General features: G+C 39.6%; 1 protein-coding gene across 2 annotated transcripts in view; it reads right to left on the bottom strand.

Annotated features, from left to right (window-relative positions):
• Positions 1-11769: 11769 nt before the first annotated feature.
• The window catches only part of NEK10 (NIMA related kinase 10), a 259175-nt gene continuing 256859 nt past the window's right edge, over positions 11770-14085 (bottom strand). The window contains exon 39 of one of the 2 annotated variants that reach the window (XM_012511285.2): positions 11770-13012. In XM_012511285.2, coding sequence (XP_012366739.2) covers positions 12964-13012 — 49 coding nt within the window. In that variant the 3' untranslated portion in view covers positions 11770-12963. The remainder of the gene's footprint in view (positions 13013-14085) is intronic. The other variant, XM_030812248.1, reaches the window with a different exon arrangement.

The raw sequence follows: 14085 nt of genomic DNA, 5'->3' as shown, positions 1-14085 counted from the left end.
AAATCAAGCCAGAAACAGTCAGCAGAAAAAAAAAATAGGGGGAAGAGTGTTTGTCTCTAGTGTGGTATTCTAGTACTTTCTCTTTTCACCTGTTTTGAGTTTCTGTGGCATTGTTGAGAATCTACATAGACATGAAATGCCATAAAATGTCTTGATATCCAGTAGGGTTGGGGATGTACATTCCTTGTTATACCAAAATTGCCAGTGATTGGGCATTGTGTGTGTATGTGACTACAAAGCCATGCTTCTGTTGAGAATGTTGAAAAACTATGGGTGTGGTTCAAAAAGAACAGGCTTTAAAAGTCAGGCAATTGGAATGCTCGTCTGAAGTTGGCTATCTTATTCCCTTAGCAAGAGGCAGGGGAAATGGGCCAAAGGCCATTAGGATGGATAATGAGGGGACAACACCAGGCAAGACTCATTGGCAAAGGCTACAGCATTTGACCCATTAACTGTCATTTACCGGTAACTCCATCAACATTATACTTCTCTTTTCTATCTAAAGTGAAACAATTATTCAAAGCTTTTATTCAGATTTTCATTCATTTAACATTCAACAAATACTTCCTGAGTTTCTATAGTCCTTGCTACCCAAATTCTGGTTCATAAAACATCAGCATGCACATCATCTGGGAGCGTGTTAAAACGCAGAATCTCAGGCCCTATCCCAGCCCTACTGAATCAGAATATGCATTTTAATAAGATCCACAGGAATTTGTATACATACTCAAGTTTCAGAAGCACTAAATTATGTGATTAATATTCATTGTATGAGTAAACGAATGAACACCATTAGTTCACCAGAGGTTCCCCATCAGGATAGTCCAGTTTTGCTGTGTTTACATAGGAGAATTCCCACTGCAACCCCCCAACTTCCCTCTGTGCCATAGATCATGAAAGCAGGCTTGGTGCCATTGCACACTGGGACCTCAGAAACACATGAGTACAGAATTGGGTGAGTGAACAGGAAAAGTGGGACCTTTGTGAACTGAAAGAGTGAGGGTTGCTGCTCAAATTTCATGTTGAAAATTTGGGCTTGATCTGGGTGAGCCATTTGCAAGGAGTTACTCTGATCTTTGGTGTACAGCGGGCTAGGTTTTAGATTCTAGAAGGTAAGTTTGTTTTGGATTCAACCAAATGGGTTGGAGTCAAAGGCCAGACCAGGATTTGTGTTACAATCAGGCGGGTAACCCCTGAAAGAAGGCTAGAGGACAGGCTAACACAGGGACCTATGTGAATGTTCAGGGATCTGTCTGACATACCTGACTTAGCCCAGCAGGAGTAACGCAAGACCTTAACAGTTGCAAGAGATGGGAGAAGTTTTGTGTGGCTCTGAGTTGGCAAGCAATATACTGCTGGCTGCCCTAATTAAGATGGGCCCAAAGTTTGAAGGACTGAGCCTGTAGGTTAGTAATCAATGGTGCAGGCTGATGAGAGGAATTTGGAGAAAAGCTGGAGCATGCTTTCACCCAGAAGGAGGAGGGTGGTGAAGAGAAATAATGGCATCCCTGCACAGAAACAACATCCCTTTTGAGCTGAGTATTATAAAACTGAAAAACAGAGAGTTAACAGGTGTTACTGCAGCAAAGCGGGAAACTGACCACAGGGCATTTGCATATTCTTGCAGCTTGTTTAGTGTTACTATTCTGTCCACTCTTACCCAGTGGGCTCTGTGACAAATGAAACACAAGAGCTATGCAAATATTATTCATTTTTTCCCAGACTTCCTAGCCTGCCTTGATTATGCTTCTCTGCTGATATGTTTTGCTTAAGTGATGGTTTATCTCAGTACTTCTAAGCTAACTGAGGTGATTGAAGAGGAAGGCAGGAGCAATTGGTCAGGAGTCCCAGCCAATGATCAGACACAAATGCTTTCTTGCAAGACTAAGCCAAGTTCATAAACATCTGCTTTTTATCTACCAAAAACCTAGTTCCTCATTATCCTTAGACTCATGATTTCCCCCATCAGCATCCTTGCAGTGTTGTTCCTTCCCACTCTCAAACCATGCTGTTCCAGGGCTCCTCCGCTCTGGGCTCCAGGGATGGACACTGCATTCCCTTGGCCAGTGATTGGTTCAGGTTTGGCCCATGACACAGGCAATTGGCATATCCCATTATACCATCTTCTCCCAGCTAAAGCCCCGAGTCTGTTACTCACGTTGGCCTATTAAGACTTGATTCTGGAACTTCTGTCAAACTGGTAAGGGAATCTTCTGATGGCCTGGAAACTGGAAGGGTTTCATCTCCGTGTTCCTGGGAACTACCATGGGAAGAAGGGAACCTACTTGAGAGTAAGGCCATGAGGGACGAGAGCAAAGGCCAAAAATGAAACAGAAACAGGTAGGGGGGCAGTAGAAAGAGAGAGAGAGACTTGTTGATATCTTCTGAGCCCTTGCATTTAGCAATGCCTCAAGATTGTCCTTTTGTGGACAATTATCATTTCAATTATATAAGCCAATAAATTCCCTTTTACTTATTGAACCAATTGATATTCTATCTCTTGCAACTAAGAATTGAACAGGATGCTAGGTTATCAGCAGTCCTCTGACACTGTCACACTGAAACAGACACCCTTAGAGCTGGACATCCACAAAAGAGGAGGCAATGCTGACTGGGTCATTTTTTAAATGAGGAAAATGAGACAAAAAAGAGTCAGCAAGTGCATTCCCTCATCTTCGGGAAATTACAGCTTAATAAAACTAATTGTTTCTATTTATTTGTTTCCTTGATCTGCACATTGACCTTACCATTTCTCATGTTAGTCACCACCTTTAATCTTATTATAATACAATGGAAAGCACTACTATCTTAGAAAATTGAGGTTCAGAGTGGTTAAGTCATTCAACTTAGGTCAAATGGCCAGTATATCTCTCACTTTGTCTCTGAAAGGAAATGCTTCAGTCCATTGACTTTTTTTCTTTCAGTCCATTGAGTTTAGGAGTCAAAATGCCTGACTGATTCTTGAGCCACTTAATTAGTAATATTACTTGAGCTCTCATTATATATCAAGAGTTGACATGAGCAGAGTTACCAAAGCGCTTTATGGAAAGTTGGGTCCAAATAAAAACATAAAAAAGGCTGGGTTGTGAGTAGTCTGGGGAGGCTCAGTCTCCAGTAGTAAAATAATTATTTAAATGCTATGTAGGCACCAGGTGCGGTGGCTCAAGCCTGTAATCCCACCACTTTGGGAGGCTGAGGCGGGTGGATCACCTGATGTCAAGAGTTTGAGACCAGCCTGGCCAGCATGGTGAAACCCCATCTCTACTAAAAATACAAAAATTAGCCGGGTGTGGTGGTGGGTGCCTGTAATCCCAGCTACTCGGGAGGCTGAGGCAGGAGAATCACTTGAACCTGGGAGGTGGAGGTTGCAGTGAGCCAAGACTGCATGCACCCCAGCCTGGGCAACAAGAGTGAAACTCTGTCTCAAAAAAAAAAAAAAAATCCTATGTAGGCTACATTTGTGCTTTTGAAAAGAATTAATTGAGCATTTTTCCCCTACAACTATTTATAATCGTATGCATCAATGACACGCACAAAATGGCCACTAAGAGCTACAGGCAAGGCAATACCATTAAATAAGGCCCATATAGAATGTTTAAATCCCATAATTTTAATAATCTTATCTCTATGATATAAACATGGTTTTGCTTAGTGTAAATGGGGAAAAAAAGCATGGGTATTGGAGCAATGTAAAATCTAGGTTTTTTTCCTTGCATTCTGCCTTTTTTTGTTTTTTACAACTAGCTACTGTCTTCTTAATGCCTCTGAACCTCAGTTTTAAAAATATCTACAATAGTGTTAGTTACTGTAACACCCTTCAGAGTGGCTGTTATAATGAATAAATAAGGTGCCTTGCACAGTGCCTACCCCATAGTAACCATTCAACACATCTCTCCCTCTCCAGGGGAAGGTAAGAAGACTGATTTTCTGGTGAGAATTTTAGAAATTATCCTCATGAACACATGGTCCCCTGTAAATCTAGCACTCCTTTAAATTGATCCAATTAACCTTTAAGTGAATAGAACTTCTGATTTAAATATTAAGTTATTTGTCAAACTCTTATTTGTGTTTGTTTTTAAAACTCTATATAGCTCCATAAAGCTTTTTAAATACTAGTTAAAGGTGAAACATAATTTTATTTTAAAGTTAGTGATTCATCTGTATTGTTTCTGAGGTTATACAAGTAGAATATCATGGAGCTGGCATTCATATCCAAATCCATGTGTGCTCAGGGCCTAAATTCTTAATGATCCTTACTTCTTCTGTGCAAATAAATTTAGGAAATTCTAGGCTTTAAGTGACTTGTTTCTTGATCCTTGAACGGTGTACAATATAAGTACCTATATACTTATGAAAATTACAAGTATTTTCCTGAGTTATATAAACAACTTTTTTGCACATCCCAAAGATGGTTAAAATGTCTGTGACAAACAGCATGGCTCAAGAGATTAAAAAAACAAGTGTATGTACAAAATAAATTTATGATATTTTAGTCTTTCTAGTGTGATGACAAATTAAATCTGCATTATAGAAGTAGCATCATATTAAAAGTAAAATGAATATAAAATTATATGCTCAATCTTGAGAAGAGAAACAGAATCTTTAAATTTGGGAGACTTGGGAGACATTTTCCTTTATTCATGGCCTATAAGGTTTTTCTTTAAGATTGTCGTTTGTAGTTGTATCAAGATATACTCTATAATTCATTTATTTAATTCCTGTTCTCTGCTATATGAACATAATTACTGAGAACAATCAATATGTCCCCATTTGATAAAAGACTAAAATAAGAATAGCAGATTACAACACACCGAGTTTTAAAGAGGTGAAGGATGTTTACTGTGATGCTACTGAAAGCTCTTCTGGGCTTCTAGAGAAAGAATAATTTCCATTCCTCCTTCTCATTCCACTGACTGAGGTTTGTCTGTTTGCTTGGTGGATTAGAAATGATCTTCAAATAGCCTGCTGGATACATCTAACAGAATCCTGGGATGGGGACTGGAAACATTCTGGAATTTATGTCCTGCACTCTGAGGTCATTTTCATAAGACTCCCACACAATTCTTTCTTCTCCAGACCATCGAGCAGTCTTCCATCAGAGCTGTTTGGGAGGAAGGAAGTGGGTGCAGTTTCTGGGCAGAAGAGCCATGATCCCACATGAGGGGGATGAATGTGTGTGAGTGCCAAGGTTCTGCTGGGGGCCACACACCTTGGCAGCCAGGGTACAGGTGGCCATACGCACCTGAGCTCAGGGGCAAAGGAAGGCAGTGGGGAGGCATCTGCTCAGGACCCTGTGTGACACCATCCAGAGACCTCCCATCGAATATAGGGCTCTCAGCGTTTCTCCAGCCTTTTTATCATGTGGTAATTTGATATTGTGGCATTTGGTACTTCATGGCCCCAATTTTTCAGGTCTACTTTTTCTGTGTTCTTTGGTATTGCACTCTGTGGCAGACACCATCCAAGGTGACCCCAGTGACCTTGCTCTTATATAACCCCCTTCCTTTGAGTGTAGAGTACACCTGTAACTTGCTTTTACCCACTAGAATATGGCAACAGGATATCATTCCCGTGATTTGGTTATAAGATTCTATCTTAGCAGACTAGAGAGAGAAAGAGACTCTCCTGTGGACCTTGAAGCGGCCAACTGCCTTAATGTGAACTGTCTCTGAAGAGGGCCACATGGCAGGGGACTACAGGTGGCATCTGTGGTATCTAGCTGCTGAGGACCTCAGTCCTACAAACACAAGGAAATAAACCCTGTCAATAATCACAGGATCTTGGAAAATGATCCCCAAGCTCAGGTGAGACCCCAGCCCTAGCCAGCACGGATTATAGTTGTGAGACACTCAGCAGAGGACCAGCTAAGCCCTGCTCAAACTTCCAACACACAGAAATTGTGAGATAATAAATGTATGTTATTTTAAACTGTTAAACTTATAGCAATTGGTTGCACAGCAGTAAAAGCCTGATACAGCTCCCCACACTAATGATAGATTTGACCGTGAGAATGAAGAAAACAACACAGAAGTGGCTTGTCAAAATAGGAGTGCATTTCTGCATTCTCTCTTCAACTCTTGCTACTGCCACAAAAACACATCTGGGCTAAGTTGCTGAAAAAATGTGTGAGTCCAGGGAAGGGAACTGATTTGTCCCCTTTAGGTCCATCCTAAATCAGCTAGACCTCAGCCAACCTGCCAACTAACCATAGACACAGGAGACAGTCTAGCAGAGATCAGTGGAGCTCTGCTCAGATAGGCAGAACTTCCAACTGACCCATGAACTCATAAGAAAAAAATAAATGGTTGCTATCTTAAACCACTAAGTTTTTAGGTGCGTTGTTACACAACATGTGTAGCAATAGATAATTGCTACAGGGACCCACCAATGAAAGCTGAGGTATGCATTTGAGCTTTCACACATATATGATTGCTTTCTGGAAAATTTTTTTTTAATCAAAAGACTTAAGAGCATAAAAGAAGAAATTAGGGAAGCTGGTGAGAGAAAAGAGATGATCATTTACTGTAAATTCTCAATAAAAGAGAAATCATTTTCCAATAAAATTGAAAATAACTTTTTAAATTATTTTAGCATTTTACAGGGCATATTTAATCATAGCAAAAATAAAAGCTGCTTGCATATCTTATATAAATCTTTTATAGAATCATTTCTTTCTCCTTCTCTTGAGGATCTCTGACTTTGGGGTCATTCTAGAGTAGGTGTGCTCATGAAGGAAGTGTTGCGGAGGTTTTAGAAAGATAGAAATCACGTACAGAGAAGTACTTCCCTCTGCCTTCCACATGGCACACCATTAAATAACTATGGAACATTCATTCCCTCTAATAACACAGCTCTGTGCAAGAAACCTTGTTTGTTCCTTGGGTAGGAATAGTGGAAGGGGAAGAGGTGTCAGGAGAGACACCCACATGGGAGGGGTGCTAGAACAACAACAACAAAAAGATACTATGTTAGAGGCTAATAGGGAAAAAAAAGCACATTGCAGGTATTTTTGCTTCTGTGGGCACAGGCCTTTGTCTTGGATCCTGGGCTGTCCAGAAAATAGAAGCTCTGGGCAACATGATCAATTAGGGGGTTCTCTTCCTTTCAGAGGACAGCTCTGTTCTTTTTTATCCTCACAAACTCACCACTGTGAACAATGGAATACAGGAAGCACTATAGTTTTGTTTTGACCAACTAAATGTCAATAAGCAAAATGCACCCAAAAATTTTTCAAGTAATTTTTGTTTTTCAGTTTGGAAGTGTAAAATAATAGAACCTTTCTACAGCCTGATTATCAACTGGTTTGTTTGCAAACAACTAAAATAGCTTGCAATGTTTCTTTTCTAATTTAACTGGTATAAGTATATTCAAATCTGCCTGCACTTATCCATTTAAGTTTCACATATACTTCTTGTAAAATATGCATTGTCAGACAAAATGGGCCTGAGCCCATGGATTAAAGATCGGGAACATAACCCCTAGGGCAGAATCACATTCACTCAATGGCAGATAAAACTGCTTCTTTGAGGAGTCTAATGTCTTTGGAATGCCTCCTAGTGACCTGTCCTATGGATTCCACCAGCCAGCAGGTTATGAAGAGACTTTGGGGCCTTTTGCTACTGTTCTGGGTGGTCAACTTGCTGGTGACGGTGCCTGGCTAAACGTCCAACAATAGCTGCATGCTGGGGAAGCATCTGGTCAGCTGCTTCTGGGAAACCCAGCAGCAGGAATCACTGAAGGCTCTGGAGCTACCCTTTGCCATTGCTCACCCCCTAGTGGGCAGCCTGCTGGGAGACCCAGGCACTAGGGAATTCCTTGCCTTCTTCTTGCTCTCCGACTTCTCAAAACATAATTTCTATTTGAAGATTGTTCCACCTCCATGAAAGATCCTTAATCTTTAGCAAGTCAAGGTTTCCCTTCTGAGTGCTTACACTTATTAACCTCCCTCGAAGTAAGGTTAGGTTCATGTAAATACTTCATGTGTTTTGTCATGACATGAAGTATCCCTAAACCAGCTCCATTTCCTCCAAAATTCACTGCAGTATGAGGCAAACACGTAGAACACGGAGGGCAAGAGTTTTAGCTAAAATTTAATAGCCACTTACAAGCTTTATATTCTATTTCAGAATCTTGACTCAAATGGCACTTGAAATGCAGAGCTAAATCATGGGTTAAGAACATCATTTTGTTAAGTGACCTTCACAGTCTGACTTAAAGGTGCTAAGGCCTTAAAGCAGTTGTTCCTCTTGGTTTGTTATTTATGGCACAAACTTCTCTCTGCATGTTTTATGGGACCAGTTTTTCACGTTTGCAAAAACGTCAGCTAATTTTTCATTTGTGAACTCACCATATCAATTCCGAGTATCCATCTGGATTTGTTGATTGTCAAAATGACAGTCAGCCATAATCCTCCATACATAAAGACAAAGTTCCATCTTTGTTCAGGAGAAAGAAAGGTAAGCTATTTCCAAATGACAGCATTTAAACAGTTATACACTTCTGTTATCACTAAATACAGTAGATGGGGCCAGTGCAAATCTTCACAGTACAAAAGGAGAGGGGAGAAAAAGGCAGTTTCTCAAGTTCTGAGGAATAACATTCAGTTTTGAATTAAGACTACAGTTCATTTACTTTTAGGATAAAGCAATGCACTGTATCTTAATTTTTTTATATTATTAGACAATTGTTACATACATGCAATAAAGCATCTAGTATACCTCACATAGCAAGTATGCAGCTGTGATTTTAGGGTATGTGATCTTCATTTTTAAAAACAACTATTGCGCATGAACTCAAAAAATACATAAATTAGCCATATCCATCAGTCACCCCATGAAACTCATAAAATCTTTCCTGTCCCTCTTGCAAATCTCAAAACAACATCACAGCAGGACTATAATCAACCACAACAGTCATATTTACAATATGCAATTTACTGTAATGACACACATAAGAATTCCTTTATCACAAAGTTGTTTCCCTGAGAAATTTGTGTCTTCCTATCAATCTGAAAAACAGCATTCAAGGGTAGCAACACATTTCAACTGAAAAAATAATCTACCCAAAGCTGTCAATTCCCACAAAAGGATAATTAATATAACCTCAAAGATATCATATAAGTATATATGAAATTGTTAGCAACACATTTCAACTGAAAAAGTAATCTACCCAAAGCTGTCAATTCCCACAAAAGGATAATTGATATAATCTCAAAGATATCATATAAGTATATATGAAATTCATTTATTACATTTAGTTGTTGAACATGAAGAATTTTATATTTGGACAGAATTTCACCCAAGGAGTCAGTGTCAATATTCGGAAGCATTAAGCTTCCCTTACGTTGGCGCCCTTCATAGCTGTAACTCCAGGGTGCCAAGAAGCTGTTTCAGATAGATTTCTTTGCATTGCCTCTCCAAGTGATTTCAGTGCTCATGAAAACCATCATAGAAAAAGTAAAAGGCAATGATGAAAATTCCTTAAAAAGAAGTTTTTCCTGCCTTCAGACAGAAGCTAAAGTCATTTCTAAAGGAACCCAGCATACTGACTGTGCATGATTCCTCACCACTTCAAAAAAAGAGAAAAATAGCAATACATACATGTTATAATACATCAAATCAAAAAGAGGAATGTGGGTTCTATGCATATTAATACTGATAAAATTCACTAGCCAATATTACAGTCTTCACACATCTTAAAAATGAGTGGTGATTAATTAATGATATTTCTGGAATTGTACATAACCAGTCCTGTATTTGTTTTTGGACATCAAAATTCATGGTATTTAATGAGTCATAGATGATACTTATAGGAAGACCTTAACTCTTAATCAATTGTATCATTTGAGTAAATTTCCTAACAGTGTTTCTTAATTGTGTTCTGCTTTAGAATGCCTAAACATTCTGTGAACACTGCCTAATGCCACACAAATGTCCACAATAAACAAGCAGCATCTCTTTAGGATTCTGAAATTCGTCCACAAGCAATGGGTCTAAGTGTCCATGTTACTATTCCCTTGAAGACTCCATTTGAAGACTACCTGCCTGGAGGAAGATAAAGTTAACAACAAGCAAGCAAATATTCCTGCTGCAGTCGCTTCCCTGAGAATGAAACATTTTGCTTTTAAAAAGCAAATTAAGTTTTCAAATACACATAATTCAGAAAGGGCTGGTGGATCGAAACATAATTAACGGAAGCATTTGTGTTTCAAAAATACTCTGAAAAGACTGATTCATATTCTCTTCCATAAAAATATTCAGTTACGGAAATTAGGTGCATTCGTAGGGATTTCATTGCACAACAAATCATTAAAAATTATACAAGAGAAAGGGAAAAAATATATAAATGCAATCAAGAAAAGATTAGGAGGTCTATGAAGTTCATGTAACAACTCCTTTGTACTAACAGACAGTTTGGAGAATCAAAACAAAATGATCATTCTTGGTCATGAGGAGAGGCGCTCCATATATGAGTTAGAAAGGCTTCTGAAAAGTTAACTTCACTGTTGGGATGTGACTCTATGTACAAAACAGTGCTTTTGCCAGAGCCTGACTTTCTCTTAGAGAAATGGGAAAATATAGACTCAGTGATTGTGGTAGTTTAGGGAGAATTCAAATAGAGCATATTCATACTTTTAGCAAAACAATACATCTATCCACATAGAGTTGATAGGCCTGAAGCTGTCGTTGAAAAGGACAGCTTCTACTTACTTAACTTTCACTGACTTCTAACATAATAAATGCCCATTCCTATCACCTAAAAGAGTTACATGCAATGGTTGGGCACAGTGGCTCAGGCCTCTAATCCCAGCACTTTGGGAGGCCAAGGCGGGCAGATCACCTGAGGTCAGGAGTTTGAGACCAGCCTGGCCAACATGGTGAAACCCCATCTCTACTAAAAATACAAAAATTAGCTGGGCGTGGTAGCACATGCCTGTAATCCCAGCTACTCAGGAGGCTGAGGCAGGAGAATTGCTTGAACCCAGGAGGCGGAGGTTGCAGTAAGGTAAGATCTTGCCATTGCACTCCAGCCTGGGCAACAGAGTGAGACTCTGTCTTAAAAAAAAAAAACAAAAAAAAGAAAAAAAAGTCAGATGGAAACATTTTGCTCACTTTCTGGTCAATAAGACCAACTATATGCACTTTAAAACATCTTCAAGTAAACCATTTATCTTCTCTTACCACAGTATGCCTTTTGAATACTATTCTTTCCTAAATTCTGTTTACTATATATTACCATTTGGGAAATAACTTGATTTCAAACTCTCACCCCACAATCAGAATTTGTGCCCCTCCAGGTCTGTGCTTCCTGCATGAAGAAGAAATGTGCCCCTTCCATACACTGAAAGATATAAAGAATTATAAGTGCAGGTTCAAATTAACTTGGAACAGAAATAAAATTTTGCCTGGGTAAATCAGTATCATAGCATTTTGATTTTATGAATTTCACATATGGATAGAATTGGTTTGAAAGCTGAAACTGAAATTTTCATTACTATATTTGCATCTATTATCTTACATTACAGTTTATCTGTAATTATTAATTTGGCTTAAAGAAAGATCCATTGACAATCTTCAAAAGCATTAGTGCATGATTAAAGGGAATTTGGATATAATTTAAGTATTAAATACACTCATTTAAAAAATAGTGTAGATTTTCATACTATACAGAAAGAAGGTTATGGTCTTTCAACCACTGTAAATATGTTGAACTAAAATTGATTCAATCATACTAAAAAAAATCAGTGTAAACAAGGATGACAGAACTCCATGAAAAGTAAATAAAAAATATAATTTCAACTTTCAGGTTACTAATTACGTAGAATAAATTGCTCTTTAGGCAGCTAGAAGTGTAGACAGATTTCACAATGAGGGCATTTCTTGACATTACACCAGAGTTTTAAGAAGCCTATTGAAGAGAAGGAGTTTAAGCCCAGTGAGAATCTAGCAGATTTTCATCATAATTCTCCCTGTATAAAGGATGATACACAGTTTGGCATTCTGATTTCACTTTCGTTGAGCTGCTTCAATGAGTAAAAAAGGGATTTAACTTATTTTTCATTTCAAATTCCTAAACAATAAGAATTCATAAACAATTTAGGTAATTGTAATAAGGAGGGATTTAGGATGAGGAATATTGCATCTTTTTCATAGATTCTATAAACTCTTCAAAGTGCTCTAAAAATACTACAAGTTTGATTAGCAGCAAAGCATTAGTCTAATCAAAACCTCTCTCCTTCCGCCCTCATATATGTACATATACACACACTGTCAGCAATATATTCTATTAGTCTAACTTAAATCTGACAGTTTGACAGTTACCCCCAGAGGCTGTGCAAGGTTACAAATACTGTCTACACTGTATCACAGTTCAAGACCACTAGCACCCAAGTGGTTAAGCGAAAACCAACCCGTCCATTAAAAAAAAAAATTCAATCACATATTTTGAATTTCTTTAAATATAAAAATGGAGGATACAGTGAATCACCCAATATATTATTCTGAGTCCTGTAACTGTCTTTATCTAAAATATTTTTTACATATGGAAGGCTAGATGCCTTTAAATATACTTTTAGCAATTCTGAGTACCAAATGTGCCTTTGAAAAATATGACAAGTTTTTTTTTTAATGTTGAGGAAAATTCTGTAAGAGAGTTTTTTTGTTGTTGTTTTTGGGTTTTCCCCTCACCCCCCAGAGATGAATTTTGCAGCATTTTCTCCCAGCAGCACACTGACAGCTCTGACATCCTGTATATAATGTGTTCTGGCAATGAAGCCCTCAAGTACTGCAGCTGTCATATACTCCAGCACAGGACCCCCAGAAAGAAGTCCAGCAGGCCCCATGGCATCTTGGTCTTTTCCACACCCTCTAGCAGCACCCAATCCTTGGGCATCTTGCAATAGCGGCTGAAGTCCAGAACTCAAACTTCACTGAGAAAATCAAGTCCACTCAAAATGCAGCATTTTCATCTTTTGGTTGGGTGATTCTTGGTCCCCCATGGATAGGAATGATACCTATAAGATTCAGAAGTGAAAAGAATTCTCTATAGTTACAAATATTTTAGTTCATACATTCAATTTCAAAAACTGGGGCTCAGGCATATAAGTAAATAAATCACAGTAAATAAAGATTATTTTTGTTAGGATGGGGACATTTTTAGAAAGCTGCCTTTGGCTGAAGTCTGGTGCTAACAAGGCCTTTCTCAAATTATGAACTCAATAGGAACTGATAACACTTTGTAGTAGAAAAACAAATACTCGGGTGTGGAGCCAAGATGGCCGAATAGGAACAGCTCCGGTCTCCAGCTCCCAGCCCCAGCGACACAGAAGACGGGTGATTTCTGCATTTCTGCTTGAGGTACTGGTTTCATCTCACTAGGGAGTGCCTAACAGTGGGTGCAGGACAGGCGGTGAAGCGCACTGTGCGCGAGCCGAAGCAGGGCGAGGCATTGACTCACTCGGGAAGCGCAAGGGGTCAGGGAGTTCCCTTTCCTAGTCAAAGAAAGGGGAAGCAGACGGCACCTGGAATATCGGGTCAGTCCCACCCTAACTGCGCTTTTCCAACGGGCCTGGAAAACGGCACACTAGGAGATTGTGTCCCGCACCTGGCTCGGAGGGTCCTATGCCCACGGAGTCTCACTAATTGCTAGCACAGCAGTCTGAGATCAAGCTGCGAGGCGGCAGCGAGGCTGGGGGAGGGGCGCCCGCCATTGCCCAGGCTTGCTTAGGTAAACAAAGCAGCCAGGAAGCTCGAACTGGGTGGAGCCCACCACAGCTTAAGGAGGCCTGCCTGTCTCTGTAGGCTCCACCTCTGGGGGCAGGGCACAGACAAACAAAAACTCGGCAAGAACTTCCACAGACTTAAATGTCCCTGTCTGTCCCTGTCTGACTGACAGCTTTGAAGAGAGTAGTGGTTCTCCCAGCACGCAGCTGGAGATCTGAGAACGGTCAGACTGCCTCCTAAAGCGGGTCCCTCACCCCTGAGCAGCCTAACTGGGAAGCACCCCCCCAGTAGGGACAGACTGACACCTCATTCAACCCGGTACTTCTCTGAGACAAAACTTTCAGAGGAACTATCAGACAGCCGA

Source organism: Nomascus leucogenys, chromosome 4 (assembly GCF_006542625.1).
Source record: "Nomascus leucogenys isolate Asia chromosome 4, Asia_NLE_v1, whole genome shotgun sequence".
Lineage (NCBI taxonomy): Eukaryota > Metazoa > Chordata > Mammalia > Primates > Hylobatidae > Nomascus > Nomascus leucogenys.
The sequence above is the reverse complement of the archived record's forward strand: the minus strand, read 5'-3'. Positions and strand labels throughout refer to the sequence as shown.